The sequence below is a fragment of the Syngnathus scovelli genome, chromosome 1 (assembly GCF_024217435.2).
Source record: "Syngnathus scovelli strain Florida chromosome 1, RoL_Ssco_1.2, whole genome shotgun sequence".
NCBI lineage: Eukaryota > Metazoa > Chordata > Actinopteri > Syngnathiformes > Syngnathidae > Syngnathus > Syngnathus scovelli.
Window position 1 is genome coordinate 10,926,383 of NC_090847.1, and position 20,403 is coordinate 10,946,785.

The 20,403-nt window shown below is 41.5% G+C and overlaps 3 protein-coding genes across 6 annotated transcripts in view; 1 reads left to right on the plus strand and 2 right to left on the minus strand.

Moving 5' to 3' along the window:
- LOC125983099 (bifunctional heparan sulfate N-deacetylase/N-sulfotransferase 1) overlaps positions 1-6,127 on the minus strand; it is a 48,727-nt gene extending 42,600 nt beyond the window's left edge. For 2 of the 3 annotated variants that reach the window (XM_049744072.2, XM_049744063.2), the window contains exon 1: positions 5,959-6,125. The gene's annotated coding sequence lies outside the window, so the exon portion shown is untranslated. Of the gene's footprint in view, positions 1-5,958 lie in introns of all 3 variants that reach the window. The other variant, XM_049743987.1, reaches the window with a different exon arrangement.
- Positions 6,128-8,070: 1,943 nt separating this feature from the next.
- rbm22 (RNA binding motif protein 22) lies at positions 8,071-11,940 on the plus strand. The gene is made up of 11 exons (XM_049744362.1): positions 8,071-8,218; positions 8,940-8,993; positions 9,098-9,127; positions 9,224-9,356; positions 9,450-9,550; positions 10,054-10,226; positions 10,371-10,571; positions 10,665-10,829; positions 10,910-10,992; positions 11,074-11,202; positions 11,343-11,940. Exons 1-11 carry the CDS (start codon positions 8,165-8,167, stop codon positions 11,498-11,500), a joined length of 1,281 nt encoding a protein of 426 aa, XP_049600319.1. The 5' UTR covers positions 8,071-8,164; the 3' UTR covers positions 11,501-11,940.
- A 2-nt stretch (positions 11,941-11,942) lies between these two features.
- Positions 11,943-18,798, minus strand: LOC125983344 (myozenin-2). Of its 2 annotated transcripts, none has more exons than XM_049744522.1 (6): positions 18,640-18,798; positions 17,583-17,671; positions 16,214-16,377; positions 14,878-14,959; positions 13,590-13,770; positions 11,943-12,402 (listed from the first exon to the last, which is right to left on the minus strand). In XM_049744522.1, the coding sequence occupies exons 2-6, from the start codon at positions 17,662-17,664 to the stop codon at positions 12,219-12,221; spliced, it is 693 nt and encodes a 230-aa protein (XP_049600479.1). In that variant the 5' UTR covers positions 17,665-17,671; positions 18,640-18,798; the 3' UTR covers positions 11,943-12,218. The 2 variants fall into 2 exon arrangements, with proteins under 2 accessions (XP_049600479.1, XP_049600469.1); XM_049744512.1 differs by having other exon boundaries at positions 14,806-14,959.
- Between the last annotated feature and the right edge of the window lie 1,605 nt (positions 18,799-20,403).

Below are 20,403 nucleotides of genomic sequence, written 5' to 3' on the forward strand. Positions count from 1 at the left end.
CGGTCTTTTTGGTCGTCCTTCAACATACGACGCAGCTTGGGCGCTAAGCTCCGCCCTTAAAGGAGAATCTCACAGCCCTTGAGCAGCCTTTTCTAGTTTTACATCCATCGACGATGTTCAGCCCATCCAACGAAGTCTTTAAGTCGCAATCGGCTGTTGAATCAAACGTACGTGATAAAATATGTATCGACACTATATTTTGCTCACAGGCTCCACCTACAGTTAGAAAGTTTGATTTATTTTTAAACCACGGTGGTGAGAAGCTATAGATGGCCCACATTTTTACTGATGACATGAGGTGAAAGAATATGTGTGGTCTCAGCCAGGCCTACTGGACAACTGGATAAACATGAAGCTAGCCACCACCCCAATTCATGTCCACCTGTCTGCCCTCCTTGATCACACTGCTGAGCAACGGCCATTAGGCCAAAACTAACGACACACAAGCTACATATTGTGCGAAATGGGCATGTATGAAAGTAAAGATAACCTTGGAACACCTCAAGTTGTTATCCACAATAGCAAAAAAGATCAGAGGAAGCCAAAGACAATGTTACAAAAGACTAATTGGCATACATCTCCAGGTCCTTATATCAGAAAAGGTGTGGCGCTAGGCACTAATTGGTCTGCACAGATTTCCCCATAAACTTAATAGCAGTATCTGTTGTGCACCTATATGAAATGGGTGTGTCGGCATTTAAATGACGGTGGGGCGGCATTTAAATCTTGGGCGTATCAAAAGCCAAGACAGGAAAATCCACATCTTAAAAGTGCATACGCCTCTCAGTGCGCACGCATGCACGCACACACAGGGCTAACCTAAGAAACGAGTCGGCTGAAGGGCTAAATGGAGATGGTGGGAGTGGGTCCTAATCACACCTGATGACTGATAGCACTTATGATGAGTACAGGGTTAGAATATCCTACAGTGAAGTGGTGCGTTCTTATTACTGCCGGTCTACATCTCAGAAAATGGGTTCATTAGCGGGACAGAGCTCGCCAAAGAGAGCGAACAAACTGCACCTCAAGAGTCCATCTGAATGGCTGAGATGAAGACCATTAATACCTGCCTCCTTGTTTTCGATAACTAAATAAAATAGCACTTTGAGGCAGTGGTACGAGAAGCTTTCAGGTAGTGCTGTATCATATGGACAATTTGATAATAATAATAATTATCTTTATCAGCACTTTTACTGGTTAAACGGTAGATTATACATACCTGAATGTTACTTAAATCCCTTTGATATTGTGGTTGTATCCATTTTCAATATTTACACTTTTTGACTCAAAAATACTTATGCTTTCTTGATCTCTAGCAAGATTGCGTTTTGATCATTGGAAAATACTGACTGATGTTATAGTGCAGGACCTCCCAAACTAAAATGGGTCGCAGGTCAATTTCTATTGGGGTCGTAGATTGTTGGGGTAAAACAATTAATGCTATTCCTACTGCTTATCATGCAGGCACTCTCAATTTCTTGGCAAACATTTTTGATTCATGCTTCGTGTAGTGATAGCATGTCAAATGTGATCTTCATTCATTGATACTTTTTATACATTAAATAATTTCATTAGTTTGGGTCTAACGGTGAACCAAGACGAGTCCTGAGCTTTAAAAAAGAAAAAAAAAGGTTGAGAGAGTTACACAAGTGCCACATTGCTCCAAAGTAGCAAAGAGTGACCAGGGGAACAAATCTACATTGTAAAAGGGGATAGAAAACATCCATCCATCCATCCATCCATTTTCTGAACCGCTTAGTCCCCACGGGGGTCGCGGGCGTGCTGGAGCGTATCCCAGCTGTCATCGGGCAGTAGGCGGGGGACACCCTGAACCGGTTGCCAGCCAATCGCAGGGCACACAGAGACAAACAACCATTCGCACTCGCACTCACACCTAGGGACAATTTGGAGTGATCAATCGGCCTACCAAGCATGTTTTTAGGATGTGGGAGGAAACCGGAGTGCCCGGAGAAAACCCACGCGGGCTCGGGGAGAACATGCAAACTCCGCACAGGGAGGGCCGGAGGTGGAATCGGACCTGCACCCTCCTAACTGTGAGGCGGACGTGCTACCCAGTGCGCCACCGAGCCGCCCTGGATAGAAAACATACCGTAATTTCCGGACTATAAGTCGCGCTTTTTTTCATAGTTTGGGTGGGGGGGCGACTTATACTCAGGAGCGACTTATATATGTTTTTTTTCACAAATTTTTACTTGATCATTAAGACATCACTTACTTACAAGTCTAGTTGACCACTTCCCATGTTATTTTTAGTATAGTTGATCACTTCACATGCTTTTATATCTTTATCTTGAACATATTCAAAACATAAAAAAGAGAAAACATCAAATAAAGCAATTAACACTTTAAAGCACCATAGCCAAGTCCACTGTCTGCTGCATGTACACTTGCTCTATTTTTGCTCCTCTTATATTTATTATTATTATTTATTATTATTTGGCCCGTTCTCAGCTCTTTGTTTGTGTTTGTCACGTTAGCATACCTATTGTTTAGCCTGTTGTTGCTATTTAATGAATTGGAGTGACACCGATGGTTTTATAAACATGTTATTCATATAATAGTTGTGCTTAATCACTCTATATGTTACGTCAGGCCCGTTCTCAGCTCTTTGTTTGTATTTGTCACATTAGCATACCTATCGTTTAGCCTGTTGTTGCTATTGTTTAGCCTGTTGTTGCTATTTCATGACTGTTTTTGGTGTGGGATTTTGTCCTATAAATTGCCCCCCAAAATGCGACTTATACTCCGGAGCGACTTATATATGGCTTTTTCACTTTTTGGGGCATTTTATGGCTGGTGCGACTTATACTCCGGAGCGACTTATAGTCCGGAAAATACGGAATTTTCCCTAAATTTCCAAACTCCAGAGGCGAATGGACCACAACAGTCGTACTTTTAGACTCCAATTTTGTGCCATCTGATGAAATACAACTCCCTTGTCGCAGTTATTCATCTGGATAGGGGAACCTCTGGAATGTATCAGATTCCAGCCTCAGGGGGTATGCACCTTGGAAACACAGCCTTACCTCCAGCAGCTAGCCTTTTCCAAAGTCTATCTTCTTCCTTTCTCTATCGGTCTAAGCTTCAACTCAACTGACTTCCAGCAAAGGCACCGCTCATATTTTGCATGTCACAGTGGAATATGTGAGGCACGTTTCCTGTTTCAATACTGTTTTCTAATCGGCTGATGACACATTTATGTCAAAGTGTAAATGGTGACCTCCGGCGTTACGATCAAACTCTTGCCTCATGATTTGTAAAATCACTTTCCCCTTGTTTCAAAATAGCACAATTCAAATGAGTTCTCTAGTCAAACAATGGCAAACCACTCAAAGAGTTGCATTGTGCAATAATAGGACCTGTAGTATTAAGTATCTCTGACTTGCCAGCCTGCGTAATTCAGTCTAAGGAATTATGACAGTGGAAAATCATTTCCCTGGGCCGGGGATAGGCGGTCATGGCTAATCGTTCAGTAATCTGACCAGCCTGCATACTGTAGCAGTCAGCCGCATGGCTACCCAGTCCAGCCGCTCACATGTGCATAACCTCACTGCCTGCCAATAATCTGATGGAGGCTTGCACCATTCAAAAGCCACTGTCCAGGTTTTCCAAAGGATTACAAATGCTAACAGATCATTTGCTAGTACTTACTTGTGTTATGATGTTTGAAATGTACTTACACTAACATCAGTCGTGAAGAAAAAAAATAAATACAAATTGCCAGCTAAGAACAGTCCAGCACGGAGAATGAATGCAATTTTACATACCACCGGAGAGCAGTTTACTACCTCCTGTTCGTCCAAAGGCTTTATTGTGAATCAGTCTCTTATTTGTGGTCAATTTCCCCAGGAAAATACTGTAAAGCTATAACAACAAGAATGAGCACTACAGGCAGAGGAACTCGGTTACGCTGCCTGCAAAAAGAAATGCATTTTTCAGCTGCCAATTGTCTGCCATCTGAGGTAGCATCAAAGCCGTAACAGAGATAGGATGACACACGTGTCGTACAAGGACACGGTTAGGGTTTGCGTGAGAACGAGCACACAGTTGCAGCCATCGCTACCTCTTCGCACTGGGTTCTGTGTAAAAGTCACAGGCGGCTGGATAAACGCAACATCGTCTATTATGTCCATTTTGCAGGATCTCTGCTTGAAAGAGGCCCTAGTGAGCTACAAAGCAGTGTTTATACCCAATGGAGAGAGAGTTGAGGGGTATTCCAATATGAGTATTGGAAAAATGCCTGGCTCTCCCCCCACCTTTCTATGAGGTCTACCCTAAACACACACAGCATGGTAACAAGGAACCATGACATGGAAAAATACAGAGGATGTTTTAGACACTGCAGTTGACTTCATGTGTGAGATGGGACAGTGACTGCAGCGCCATTTAATTCAGTCTCTCTTCCAGGAAAATTTCAATCACAACAATCCAATCAAAGCTACAATTGACAAGAAGCAACATTTTCTTTGCTGCTTTACACGTGGGTATCCAAACACAGTTTGACCGTCACCATTTGATCAGACATCATGTCATGCTTTGTATATTGTATATTATGACTAAGGAGCGACAGCTTTTTACAGGCATATATCCACGGATGAGATTCTGATAAACACGATCAAATGACTGTGTGGCAGCATTCATGAAACGGGCGTGCTAGATCACAGCAAGTTTGGCAACCAGCGGGAGCAGTCAGATGGAACAACCACACAAATATTTGGCAAAGATAAACAGGACGCAACGGAAACATTCAACCCACCATCATTTTGACAAATAAATGACAGCCTTTGTTAAAAATCCATAACAAATTAAATCATCTAAGAAAAATAGAGATGTTGGACTGAAAAAATAAAAATAAAACGTGTAGCATGCAGGGGACAAAACGCAGGGAAAGTCCTTAAGATTGAGGTAAACACATCCAGGGGGTGAGTCACTCACTGCTCTTTAGCAATCTTCCTCTATAGGTGCACACATGCACAGCCAGGGGATAAAGATTTCAGGCAGGTCTGGGCTTTTTACCTCTGGTGTGAAGTCCAATACTTATGTACTTGATTATAAGTAGAGCCTCTATTGTAAAAGCAGGCGTGTGCTCTAACCTCGCACCGTTACGCACAACAAAGCAGACTGACATTGTTTAGACAATCGGGATTGGGGAAAAGCACAGCACTCAGCAAGACACATGGTAAGAACATATTAACGCCTGCGTCCATTTCCGTCCAATATCCCCACTAATCGTGCAGCAACATCGCCAACCATACAAAAGGCTACAGGTACTTCCAAAATACTAAGTCTAATGGATGCATGCTCGGTGTGACAAGTGAGCTATTAATGAAGCTCCCACTGTCGTTTGGGATAAAAATAAAATAAATCAGCCTTTACATTGCCGTGTTTATCCACCTTTGTCAGAGAGCTGTGTCGACCTTTATAATATCATTTGCACACAAACTGATTTGGCCTTTTAAACCCTTGATAGCAAAACACACATTACACGATGACATTTGTAGGTCAATCGCGACCCCCTGATTAAGCTAATTTACCGCAATGGTCTCGCGGCCATGTAGTAAACCGCAGCTGAAGCTACAAAGTTGGAAAAAAGAAGTTAGCGTCTGTGGCGTCTCGGCTCCATTGCGGAATGAACGCGGACTAAATCCCGCTGTGCAACCGCATAGCGGATCTAATCCCAGCCCAAACTTCGACAATATGGCGAGTCCCCTCCCGCTACACACGCCGAAGGAGTAGCATCAAGCGGCGAAGGAAGCCGCTCGAGAAACCGGGTCTTGCCGTTGTCCAGCCCGGGGAGCTTGAAGAGGCCGAGGGCTGGCCTCGTTCTCCGCCTTCGCCAACAACACACGGCTAGCCTAGCTTGGGAGGGCGAGCGAGCGGCGGGGATAACATGTGCGAAAACACCGCGACGAAGCAGCACCGCGTCGATGGACTCACCTCATTTGCAGCTACATCAACCGTTATCGGTGGTCGTTTTGAGAAACAGCCGGGGAATCGAGGAGAACTGAGCGCATGTCGTTTCGGATCGCCGCGGTGATGTGGAATCAGCGGAGCGGTTGGGAGAAGTCGGGAAATCTGAGAATGCCCCCTCTCTTTCTGCAGCTCTGTTCACCTGCAGTGTTCCATAACTGTCCATAGGGGGCACTACTGCTGTGGACCCCTCTCCTCACTTGCACACGTGCCTGCTGCCCAAGTCCGCAAAGAAACGATGCGTGTTTATGCATATTCCTGACGGAGCTTAAACGAATCTGTGCACTTTAGTCATGAGATTATAGTGGGGCTGATGAACTGTGTTTGATTGCGTGTGTATTTAGTACATCTCCAGTGCGCAGGGAAAGGCACGCAGTATTACTGGGATTAGCCTTTTTTTAAATTATAGTTTTTAAAGGCTCTCTTGTAGGAAAAAAGTAAGATAACTCATTTGCGACATCCATCTATCTATCTATCTATCTATCTATCTATCTATCTATCTATCTATCTATCTATCTATCTCTTTCTTGCTATCTCGCTCTGCTGTTGAAATTTGCTGTGGTATATATAGAACTACATTAATCAGTGGTTGCAATATTTTTGCTTTGAGCTACCTCAGTGGAGCATCATACTTAAATAAAATATTCCTGGATATTACCACTAACTGACTGGGCAGCTGTACCTAATGTAGTGGCCTGTGAATGCATATCATTACAAAAGAGACCATCTTAAGTGAATATTTTGCTTAATACAATAATTTAAGAAACATCAGTGAACTTTGTGATGTAGATTTCTCTCGTACATATGAGAAGCACATTATGTTGTTGATTATGACTCAACACTATCATGCAATTTCCAGTTACTACTAAAATTGGAAATTAAATGTGAGGATGACAACCACGGAGTCATTCTTTTTGAAGCAGCTTGTTCACCTTGGTCTCCGCACCTTGTGACTTCAGGAGGTTGTGGTGATTCTGATTACGGAGTGGCTAAATCCGTAACAAAGCCGTCCTTCAAAAACAGCTTTGGTTGTCTCATCCATGTCACATGATACAGAAGACGGGGGAACACGACTCATTGAATGTCTCAGAGCTACTCCAAACAAATTCTCACTGCAATCCGCTGAAAAGGGAAGGGGCGGAAATACTTTTGTCAATTTGTCATAGAAATGCAATTAAGAAAAAGAATGGCCTGTAAACAGAGCTGAATATTCTTAATGATGTCCTGAATGTTGAGACAGACAAAGCGAGAAAGAGATCTACCATTTAATCCTCAATCGTTTGACTCCACACCCTCATCCTGAACTTAACTAAACATCAGGGGCTTATTGCCAATCCGATATGGCAAACTTCCTGTGCCCCACTAATTGGAGTTTCACACACCAAAGACACCCTGACCTGAAGTGAACAGGTGGGTAGTTAAACTGTAAGCAAACATAGGAATTGGGTTAAGTAGTATACCTATTCATGTGCTCTTCAACATTTTACAACAGATCAGAATTTCTGTCTTGATCTTGGCCCTCTAAGTGGAGTTTGCATGTTTTATCCGAGCTATATGTTTTCTACGAGTACTGTGGCTTAGCACTCACATGTCAACACCATTCATGTCAGGTTAAATGAAAGTGTGAGTGGTGTTTTGTCTATATGTGCCTCGTGACTGACTTATGTTCCTCTCCTCTCCATCTTGACAGAACTGCCATAGGCAGACATATTTTTTTTGTTCAGATTAGACGGTGATTATTGAAAACCAAAAGCTTGTAGTTTTTGGCTGGCAAATAAATGCAAGACATTAGCCACAAATTATAATTGAATATGAAAACTTCAAATAATTGTTTTAATCACAAGGCCATACACGGGGAATATCTTGCTTCTCTGAATCTGCTGCGTCACATTTGATGATGCACCCTGGTTCATGTTCCTCCACATCTTTTTTTCTTCAAACGGAGGGGATAAATCATCACCAGGGAAACCAAGCAGTTGTTTTGTACTTTATTACTTCCCATCTCTGACTAGTTAGAAATAAAAATGATCAAATTTTTAATGATCATCTGACCTTTATGCGTGCTTTTGTCGTCAACAGTTCTACTCGAGGAGGCCTCTCGGAAAGGGCGACACCCTGCGACCAAACGAGACACTTCCACGGTGCATCGCGGTGTGACATCACACTTCGCAAAATGGCGACGTCCCTCGGCTCCAACACGTACAATAGACAGAACTGGGAAGACGCGGTACGTTGAACTGTAATTATTTAGCAAACGGTGAACGCTGTCGTTAGAACGGTTATCTCGTTTAGCTCCCCTGAATAACTTTACTTGAAAAATATGCTCACTTTTACCCCTAATATGTTCCTTCGTTTCCCCAGCTAGTTAGCTTTAGCAAGCTAACGTTCGTAACGTGGATGCGAGCCTTTTTTTCACGTGATCCTGCCTTAACACTGGTTCAAATTTCGATTCCTCACATTAACAAAGCATTTCATAAAAGCATCTGCAGTCGATCTATTGGTGGAAAACTGATCAAAACGTTATGTCTAAGCCACCATAAGATCGTTTGGATGCGACGATGACCAAATTGAACCTAGCGTTAGCAGACTAGCGTTTCCAATTTTCGAATTGAACGAAGTGTAATCATGTTTGCTGTAGCCTATAACTGTACTCACAGAGGTGGGAAATTATCAGTCTTTTTTTTATATAAATAGAAGAATTATTTTTACTGTCACTAGTATGCAGTTCCGGTTTTAATACATTGGCCCATGGGGACAAAAAACTGTAAGCACTCATCAGACAATGAAATATTCCAAAAAAGTGCCTGTAAAATGTACTTAAAAGTCAAAGTCTGCTTTATTGTCCATTTCTTTACATGCCAAGACACACAAAGAGATCGAAATGTCTTTGAAACTTGTTTGTGTACTGTTACCTCCTTCCCCTGCTGACTAAAACACTTGTTTTACAGGATTTCCCAATTCTCTGTCAAACATGTCTAGGAGAAAACCCTTACATCCGAATGGTGGGTGAGCGTTTGTTGCTTCAATGTATCACCTCGTTGTTGCTTTGTGGAATGCACTCAACCGTGTACCACTTCTTTTCATTGTCTTTTTTCCCTCCCACTAGACCAAAGAGAAATATGGAAAAGAATGCAAGGTATGCCTATATACTCTTCTAAATCAGCAAACATAATAGAAGTTTTAACATGTAATGTGATCTTCACTGTATGATGGTTGTATATTTTGCCATCAGATCTGTGCACGGCCTTTTACCGTATTCCGCTGGTGTCCAGGGACACGTATGCGTTTCAAGAAGACCGAAGTTTGTCAGACTTGTAGTAAAATGAAGAATGTTTGTCAGACATGTCTGCTGGATCTGGAGTATGGTGAGTGTTTGGTTTTGGTTTATGTTACACATTTATGTCTGAAGTATTTAACCAATGAGTTACACCTTTGAATGCATTTTGTCTTTTTCTTAGGTTTACCCATCCAGGTTCGAGATACTGGCCTTGCCATTAAAGATGACATTCCTCGCTCGGATGTGAACAAAGAATACTTTACACAGAACATGGAGAGAGAGGTATTTGCTTTATCGTGCTTGTGCCCAGTGTTGTATTAATTTGAGAAGTACTTTTTTTTCCCCCCTGCTGTATGATTTTATTTTTCTAACACCACATTTTGTTGCAGAACAGCTAAATAAATTGCACAGATGTTGTATATATAGTACTTTTAATTAGTTTGTGTATTTATAACTAAAATATTACAGCTATCAGATGCAACAGCATAAAAACATTGGTCATCTCTATTTGTTGGGTTTCAAGTGTACCTTGCATATAGCAAATGGATAAACATTCCCCGATTTCTTTTTGTGTTCCTCCCTTTTGATTCATTCTAATACAGCTAAAGCCGTCAGGCTAATCTGCTTCTTCCTTGACAACCATGCCATGTTGTTTGTGGTAAACAAAAAATAGATTTGCGTATGTGCGGCTGCTTAAAACAGTATCTCCTGAAAAGTAATACGCGTTGCAGATAATTATAATGATTGAACCCTCATGTGTTTTTTGTGTTCATATTTGTTCATAGTTAGCTGATTTGGATGCCGCATGGCCAGGCGGTCAAGGCGGCAAGGCGGCCAGCTCTAGTGACATGTTGTTGAAACTGGCTCGCACGACACCGTACTACAAGAGGAACCGTCCACACATCTGCTCCTTCTGGGTTAAGGGCGAGTGTAGGAGAGGGGAAGAGTGTCCTTACAGGTGCGTGGCAATAACACAATAGATCTATATCAAACAAAAGGCTTGCCGTGTCAGCTGTTGGGCAGGTTATGTAGAAGTTCAAGCAATTCTTAATTGGCAATGTGTAATGTGGGGCCCACCTGATGCATCGTTGCTTTTACACAGGCATGAGAAGCCCACAGATCCTGATGACCCGCTCGCTGACCAGAACATCAAGGATCGTTACTATGGCATCAATGATCCAGTTGCTGACAAGCTACTGAAACGGGCCTCTACCATGCCCAGGCTGGACCCCCCAGATGACAAGTCCATCACCACACTATACATCGCCGGTCTTGGCGAAACAGTCACAGATGGAGATCTCAAGTGAGCTTTTGTTTGTTTGCTTTTCTACTGTGATTTTTCAACATGGGAATTTGTGCTGGATGTTGACGTTTTAATTTTTGTAATTTTTTTTAGGGGCTTCTTCTACCAGTTTGGTGAAATTCGTACCATCACATTAGTACAAAGGCAGCAATGCGCCTTCATCCAGTTTGCCACACGGCAAGCTGCTGAAATGGCTGCAGAAAACTCCTTCAATAAGCTCATCATCAATGGTCAGAGGCTCACGGTCAAGTGGGGAAGGTAAGGCATTATAGGAATGCGCATATACCATGAAACAGCTCACAGTGACTCCTAAAATGTGCATTCATAACAATTTTCAGGTCCCAGGCAGCAAGAGGAAAGGAGGGCGAAGGAGTTAGTGAGATGGGTACCAGACTCGATCCTGTGCCAGGACTACCAGGAGGTAAGTTCAATACCTAAATTTCACTCTGCAATGAAGCCAACACAGAATTATTGGTGATGTTATTTTCTAACAATTTTGCAGCATTACCTCCACCACCACCTCTTGATGAAGAAGCTCCAGCAAATTATTTCAACCTGGACCCAAGCACCTCTCCAGCTGTCATGAACCTTACTTTGCCGCCACCCCCAGGCCTCAACCCGCCTCCTCCAGGTAAACCCGCAACCAATATCTACTCAAATGCTTGTCTGAGCACCTGTATTCTGAAAACTTAATGTTCTTCCATCAGTGATTCATCATATGCGCCGGCAGATCTGAAGCATCTAATGTTGTGTTGACCATATCTTTCATAGGTTTTGGCCCGCCAATGTTTCACCCCATGGGTCCCATGGCTCCACCAATGCCCCCCCCGCCCATGGGAATGAGACCTCCAGGTCAAATCCATTACCCTTCCCAAGATCCCCAGCGGATGGGTGCCCACGCTGCACACGGTGCACGCCATGGCGATTAGTGACCAGGCCCAAACTCTACTCTGATTGGTTATCTTTCCCCCTCATACCGTCTGTGGGCTTGGAAACACGCTGTGGACTGGATGCAATTACAAACGCCAACATGCATAATATTATTAGGTTTGTTTGGCATCCGCGATGCAGCGCACCAACTGAATCAGTGCAGGGTGTCAGGATTCGTCGTTATGCTTGTTTTTTTTTTAAACAATGTTAATATTCCACTGTGTAATGACTTAGTTCAATGATATGTTTTCTTTGGATATTTCTTTCACCTATTAAAAGGATGCATTACAGTCTTTAATAGTCTTTGTGGATAATCAAAGTCGGCGTTAGAAAAGATGAAACATCAAAGAGACTTGTTGGACATATTGAAATGATTGCAAAGGACTGGTAAATAAAGTTTCTGTTAATTTCCTGGAAAAATTAAGATGAATTTTCCATACATTTGTTCATTGTCATTATTTTATTATTTTCCATTACTGTTGCAACCCTCGATTCAGCCAAGCTATACGAATGAGTGTTGCACTTTTATGCATCCTGCTAATCCAGTGCTCGACTGTGAAAATTACCATTTCAAAACCCTGACGTTGCTTCATCTGCCGCAGCCACTCAATGTAGCAGCTAACCACATTATCTATTATGTGAGTTTTTTTTCCCCCCTCCCTCCTGCTGTTGCTGCTGATTAACAGAGATGACGGTCTTAAACTAATTAGTCCTTTTTCATAGTTCATTAGATTCAGGGCACTGCTGGCCTCTCCACCCCCTTGGCGCTCTGTTGAAATTAGGCCGATGGTACGTGCGGTCCAAAGTGGCGCCAGGCAGGTTTGGGGATTCTTGGGCCTCAAAGCTAATAACGGGGATCACCCTCTTGCTGGACAGTGCCCCTCCAAACGGCATGGGAGACCTGCAAGTCAAAAGAAAAACATTTTTTTAATGTGTTATGCAGCCTCACATAATACCATCAAATGTGGTCAATATCTACTATCTATGTTTCTGATTGAATTGAAGGTCTGATATGGGGCAGGGGACCACCTGGGATTCAGGGTGACTCATCCTGTTTATCACCAGCTGCTCTGTCCATTAGTTGAGCTTTGACTTGATGGAGGTTTCACAATTTCATCAAAATCTTAGAGGATGTAAATAGAGCCAGCCGCAGGGGGCTCATTTTTCAAGCGGCTGGCAAAAAAAAAAGCGACATCATGTGCATGTAGCTCATCGGTGTCGAATATCAAGCCCGGGGGTCAGGTCCGGCCCTTAACTTCACTTAAAGTGGCCCACTAAAACCAATACAGGGGATCCCCGCCATTTGACGATAGGGACCGTGCTGGCCTGTGAATAGCTAAAAGCCATGAATAATTGACGCCCATTGAATTGAAAAAAATATATAACCCCAGAAATTCTCGAATAATTACATTCCTGGCTCACTGAGAGTGGTGACTAGATGGGCATTTCCATTAAGAAAGGAAATAGTGAAAAATTGCCATTGCACTTTTTGTCCAGATCTCATAGACTGTCGCTTTTGGCCATGTTTTCTGTAAATTGCTTTTGCATTTTTTCGGTCTCGAACTCTGTCAAATTAAATTAAAAACTGTTGTGAAAAAGGTTGCGATAACATTGGCAAAATACTGTATATCAAATTAGGAAGTGGCATACTGCTGCATACACACAAACAGATGGACGAGCCTATGCCCAGAACAGCATGACCTCTTAGGTCATAGAATCTGTTGTGTCTTGGCTCACCATCTGCCAAAAAGCAATATTTGTCTTTCCTCACGGTGCGGATGCATTGCACTGAGTTCTATGGCTTCGAGTCTCAGTGTCTTGCTCGAGCGTTGAAAACTGAATCCCAGTGGGCCATCTCCAGTGTCAAGATTGAAAATAGCCAGCATGCAGCTACAGTCCATGAAAGTGCACAGCAGAAGCTGTCTGAATACTTGAATTGTGGAAACATGGACTAGAGCCCAGATGATTGGGGTGGTTAGATCATCTGATGGCCATGGATGACCTCTTTCACCTTTTCACCTCAAAAGTACTGTACCTCTTGTTTATTTAATCAATTAGGGGTTTAAGGAAGCATTTCTCAACCTTTACCTGTTGAAACACCTGTAGTGGGCAACCTGATGTCTTTGTGGTAATGGCAACTGAGCATTGAGGGCTTCCAGAAGTTCCTTGTCATGGCGCAAAGCTTCCCTCCATGGAGACCAGTAGAATCTGGGAATTGCTGTTGTGTTAAACTTCTCATGAGGAATCTCATTCAGTGGGGCAGAGTATCCTGATGGAAGAAAAGATTAGTTAAAAATGGCCCAGAAAGAGGACTTGTAATAATGTCATTGTTGGGGGGGGGTGGGGGCGCAAATTTAAATGATCTATTTTTGGACTTCAGATTATAATTTATGAAAGACTCCATTTTTACTTGTTATTCATAAAATTGGAACTGATTGATTGTTCAACATGATCTGCATTTTTTTCAAGATAGTGTGCCATTTTTTATTTTTAATAAAATGTCATTTTTGTAGAGTTTGCTAGCTGACATAGTAGTAACAAAATATGCTACCATACAACATGCCGAACCCACATTATGAAGCAAGTATGGAGCGAGCGCCAAACATTATTTGGATTATGGTGTTTGAAAATAGGGAACACTAAATTGGCAACATGCAAAGTTTACAACACAGAGAAGCACCAATTCCGACAGCTAATCTGTCATTAGAAAACCTACATGGTTTTTAAAGGTATGTTCACAGTTTAGCTAAGCGATAGCTTGTAAATTATTACACTATAGGTTAGTTAAGCATTTAATTGGGGAGAATATGACATTTTTAGTTTCGTTAGTGATCACACTATACACCAAACAAAGTGCCGAGGCCTCCCAGGCTTACAAGACACTGAAAAACACAAACATTGCGAGTGATTAAGCAAAACAACTCATCACAGGTATTATCAGACAGAAACTAAAACAAATTTTAACAAAATGTAAAGTGACCATATGCAATCTGGTTTTGAAAAAGAGCAGCAAAAAAGTGTTTACTGGATGTGACTTACTTCCAACGATTCAGCAGCAGTACAGCAGCCGTAATATACCACATTTCAATGCAATGAATTGTTACTACAGTCACAAATTCTCAGTGTGTATAACAAAACATTTATGCTAAGCGGCAAGCATAACAATGCTTTCATTTTTTTGTGACTACAAGGCAGAAACTCTACAAGCATTGGCTTTGTCCCCACCAGCATTAGGCTGAACTAGCCATTCTACTTGTGTCACACTGCGGCCTGCGTCCTTTAGGCACAGTGCAGCACTGTTTACCTGGAGCGAGGACATCAGAATTGCCCTTCTTTGCTAGCGTCTTCTGAAGGTTCATAACCAGGCTATGCTTACCAGCGGTAGCAAAAGCTTGGTTCTCTTTTCCTCCCTGAGGCTTTTGGATGATTTGCGGGGGAGGAACAGCCACTGGATGGGCCTAAGAAAGGGACAATTAGATTGGTTGCAGTCAAAGGGTTTTAGGAGTTCACTTTAATCGTGCCTCTGAGCTACAGGGGATACAGTTCTGCAAAGTTTTCGAAAGTAAGAAATGACATAGGGGTGATCCAAGCATTCCTCCGAGACTATAACACACACTAAAGATGCGCCTGATAGGAATGAACGACAAAAGCAATGTGAAATTTGTCAAAGCTGGAAACTAAATACATTTCTGTAATGATGACCAAAGTCCCTCAATTGAGGAAGGTGTCATTCTTAAATCATGTGCCTTCACCATAGATTTGATATATCTTCACAATGAGATAAATTACAAAGAGTTATATCAAAACGTTTGCCTTTGAAAGGATAAGTTGAATTATACTGACACTGTTAGAGAGTTTTTCATTTAAATCTCCTAAGGTATGTCATAAGGTCCTGCCATCCATTTTCCATAGTGCTTTTTTTACCCACATTTAGTCAGGTGAGCCAATGAAAGCTGACTTCAGGGTATCAAAAGTGGTAGTCCTGCCATTTGAGGTATACTAATCCACAGAGCACCAGGGGCCTGCTAACATCCAAATGGAAATGTAGACACAATTTTCTTTTTGCTCTTTGAGTCATGACCGAACTGTTCCTTATGCTTCAAATCCCAAAATTCACATCATCCTGCTTGAACCAGCATATTTTGTAGCTTGTTTTCAACTTTGTCTGTGTTTTTGCTGTTTGATTGAAGAGATGGAAATTGTTTTACTGCCACAGAAACAAAAAATAATGTAGCAGGATGTAGCCTGCTAATGTAATAACAGTTTGAGTCTGACTGACAAAATATTTGTGTTTCGTACTCCAGCTTTTATGGATAATAACAATAAAGTACTCTAATTGTCTATAGGTGTAATTGACATCATCCACCCACCCATTGTTTGACTAATAGTGCTCTGTGATTGACTGGTGACCAGTTCACAGAGTAACGCGCCTTTCATAAGATGCCAGCTCGGCTTCAGCAACCTTTGTGAAGACAAGCACGGTAGATAAGGAATGGATGGTTTGTGCAAATGTTGACAGACAATTCTACAATAGTACACAATATGCAAGATATTGTTCTTAGGGTTATTTTTGCTCTGTCCACAGAATTTGAAAACACCAAGGTTCACAGATCTCTGCTCCTTGCTCTTTGATGCTTTTATTTCACATTCACAATTTTTTTATTTTTTTTTAAATTGCAGTCGCTATGAGTCAGTGTTTGTCTATGTCTTACACTCATGGCGTTGTGAGCACTGTTGGCCACGTTCTCCAGCGTGAATCTCTCAGCCCGCTTCTGTCTCTCTTGAAACATGCGAGATCCTCGATTGGACGGAAGGTTGAGTTCCTCAATCATCACGTCTTTTGGGACGCTGACCTTCTTCCCCAGATTTAGCCTCCCTGACGCAAGGCAAATGTGTTAGCAGTCACACAATCCACACACATGGCGCCACTGTGCAGTAAACAGGTACAGGCACATCATGTGTGACCTGGCCACATTTAGCTTAATCACATTTTACTTCTTATCAGTAGCAAGCCGTGCATTTGGTACCTGTATTTTTTAATAGATTATTTATTGCATTAAACAAAAGTGCAATAGGCCAGCACGTAAATGCCATGTACATATACCTTAGATGAGAAAATGTCTATTTTTATATGTAATTATTAATGCTGCAGCGGAATCAATCACGTCATGTACGCTTAGCGAGTGGCAATGAAAGATGGCCGCTATTGACTTGCCCAGCAAGTGGCATTTGGAGTCCATCAAACACGCTGGTGCTTTGGCCTTGTGAATATGAATTTGAATTCTGATTGGTTAAAGAAACCGTTTCTAATATATCCTGGCCTGACCCAATGAAGATTAGATTGACACTGAAGCACATAGAAGCTAAAGTCTAACTGAGCAAAGGATATCTTACATCCACAAACATGCCTTGAAAGAGGGGAGGCAAGCGAATAATACGAACCGAAGAGAGTTAACGCTTGTGAATAAATGAATACAATTTCATGGAATAGATATTAGAAATGGGGTTGTTCTCTCAATGTAGGCCACCATCGCTTTTTGCTAGAACTAAGCAGCAACAGAGGAGTGCTGATTTAAATAATATCACATACGTATAATTAAGTTAAAATCCACAGAGCTCCGCTTTTTTTGCTATCATGGCCATGCAGAGACACTGAAATAGCCTCAAGATGATGTCAGTGTCAGTATTTATTGTTGTCCAAGGTTGCAAGGGTAACCGGACATATAAATAGGAATCTCGAGATGAAAGGCACCCCCCCAATGAAAGGATAGCCTTATTTCCCGCACATGATAAGTGTTTGGAGAAGCCGAAGCATTCGGAGGAGCGGCCCGGGCATGAAATCTGCTGGCAGGAGTCACATTTTGCTGAGGTTAGGGGAACGCTCTTTCAAAGCTTAGCTGTCGGGGAAACACTGGAGAACAAACACAGCGGATGGGATGCTCCTTTCTGGAATGTTTGGAGAACAAGTCGGTGCTATGGGGTTTTGGATGTGCAGTGTCTCCAGGCAGCCTTTACATTTTGAGTACAGTATCATGTTTATGTGGGTCATTTGAAAGTGCGTCGTCTTCATTACGTACTTACCTCCTCTGGCCTCTTTAGACAGCATCTGAGCCTGCAACATTCTCTGCTTGGTGACGTCATCCAGACCCAAATGCGTGAACATCACGTCCCTATGATACAATTATACATTTGATCTGAATCAGTGGGATTATGGTTTGAGTTGTATAGTTTCTCATCATTTTACACACATGAGAATGAATTTGACAGTACTGTGAATGGGGCATTCCCTTCCAATATATTCGTCCATTATAAAAAAATATATATATAAATACCTCGATATATTTTAAATTGGTGCACTTGTATCTTAAAATAAAAAAAGATCTTCCAATTCAATTTTTTTACACCTTTATTGCCAGCCATATAGCTTAATTCCCCAAGTTATATTTCAATGATTATGGAAAACAAGAAAAAAAATGCAATTTAAAGAACACACATTGGAGTTTTTTATTGTAATTTTTTATCGATAGTAAAAACAGACAAAAAAAGTGATTTTACACTTATTTATGAATTAGTTTAAGGATATATGGGTATATGGTTGTGGCTGAAACAATTTGCGAGTCATAAGCCGTGCTACATTTGTAAACACACTGGGCAAAAAAGTTCAACTAAACCACTGAACTATTCTTAATGATGTGATGCTATAGCCTAATACTACTGTAATATTTATTCCATGCATGGAAGCTTCTTAATGATGTTTGTAGACTGCACACCTGCCGTTATTAATTTTGATCCGTCTTTAATCCTGCAACTCAAACATACGTTGATTTCATCCGCCAAATCAAATCCAATATGACTTTTGATCCAGCAGATGTCTGTTGGGCAAGTACAACATTCACTTTCCACCTCCGTTATATGAAATGAGAAATTCAGCTCACCTTTCATGGTGGAAGCAATTGGATTAGTAGGATTGCTTTTCTTTGGAAACAATCAACATCAAAAGCATTCCCTTGCAACTACACTGCAGTGCAAGCAAATTACAAAAGGCTTATTTTGCAACCAAAAAAAGGAAAAAAAAAGGTGTGCAGGCCATGATTGATGGTGTGTGTATGCAATGATAATCTTGCATCTGCCGCCTTACCTGAGCGTCCAAGCTGTTGTCTGTCTGTGTGTGGGGTGTCACAGCTGATCTGGGTGGCTATGGGGTTTATCCCGTACCGGGACAGGAAGCCTCCTCACAGCTATATGACACTCCCCAAACAGAGAAGGAATAGCCAGTATAAAACGCATCACGGAATGCCTCGGGCTCTTAGCTCACCAGGTTATTTTAACATGAGTGACGACGGATGAACGCAGTGATTAGGGGGATGGGGCAAGTATAAAGATTTTCATCCTGACCTCAAAGCTCTTTGCTAATAAAAACACATTTGGGCTGTATGCGTGTGAGCGCCTCCAAACAGCTGGCATGCGGACTGTGACACAAGGCCAGGCAAACAACTACTATTCTGTATGCACAAATATTACTAGTGAGTCACCTAATTTTTCACTTTTCTCTGTAAAATGGCATTAACAGCTATAAGCTCAAATTTACATAGGACCACCTGTTTTTCCCCAAAATATCATTCCAGTTTATATGTCAAGGAGCAGTGTCGCCAGTATTTGTCCTCATTTTGCACATAACAGCTTTTAATTTCAACGCAATATATTTTACATCTAAATTGGATTTTAAAAATGGGTTTTGTGGCAGTACATTTATCTGACTTCCTTGCAGCCTACACAGGTTCATTTCCTACTCAGTGAATGTGAAAGTGACTGGTTATAGGCGTCTTTGTGCCAATACCTGTAATTAGGTGGCAGCTCGCTACGAGTGTAGTCTGTCTTTCCTGAAGTCAGCTGGGAGATACTCCAGCTCCCCGTGACCGTAAACACGCTAAAGACAATACACAAATGGATGCGTTTCAGTCGGGTTCAAAAGTGCAGTTTCTGTTTCTTCTAAAGTTCAAATAGTCAAATGTTTTGATGATCTGACGTCCTTTTCATTAACCTTCCAGACTAAATTGTTGTTGTTGATTTCACTATTGTCTTAGTATTTCTCGACTGACATCACCTGACAGCTGCAATTTATTTGAAATTGTATTAAAACTCAAAATATAAGGGTTCCTTAATTTACAACAGTTTCGTTCCTACAGTGGGAAAAGTCATGTACATAAGTCAGAATGCGCCAGTTTATTGCTAACTTTAGCCCAAGTTTGATGATTATGGCAGATTCCGCAATTAGAGTAAATGTTTTCATGAAAATCACACCTAGAGCATACTAAATACAAAAGCAATCATATTGCTTGAGCTTGCCTTCTTGTGTCACGTGAGAATATATTTTTGATGTGCAGGCTATATGTAACATCAAAATGTCTGTATCTTTGTAAACTAAGGAATAAATATCATATTTGTAATTTTGCTTTTTTTTTTTTTGTTTTTTGTGTGATTTAATACATTTTAAATGTAATTCCAAACCATTATACACAGTTTGTGGAATCCTGTTGGGCTTTAAAGTGGATTTTATGTACTGCACAGATTGATTCATTGAGGACAGCATATATTTTTGATGTGCAGCCTATACGTAACATCAACATTTCTGTATCTTTGTAAACTAAGGAATAAATATCACATTTAAAATGTTTCTTTTTTGTTTGATTTAATACATTTTAAATGTAATTCTAAACCATTATGCACAGTTTGTGGAATCGTGTTGGTCTTTAAAGTGGATTTTATGTACTGCACAGATTGATTCATTGAGGACAGCAGACATCTGGGAGGAAAGCATATTTTTCTTTTTATCTCTGCTGAGATTAGATATCGATTTTGCACCTTCTCGGCTCCACAAAGCCACCATCCCTTATTAGAAAGC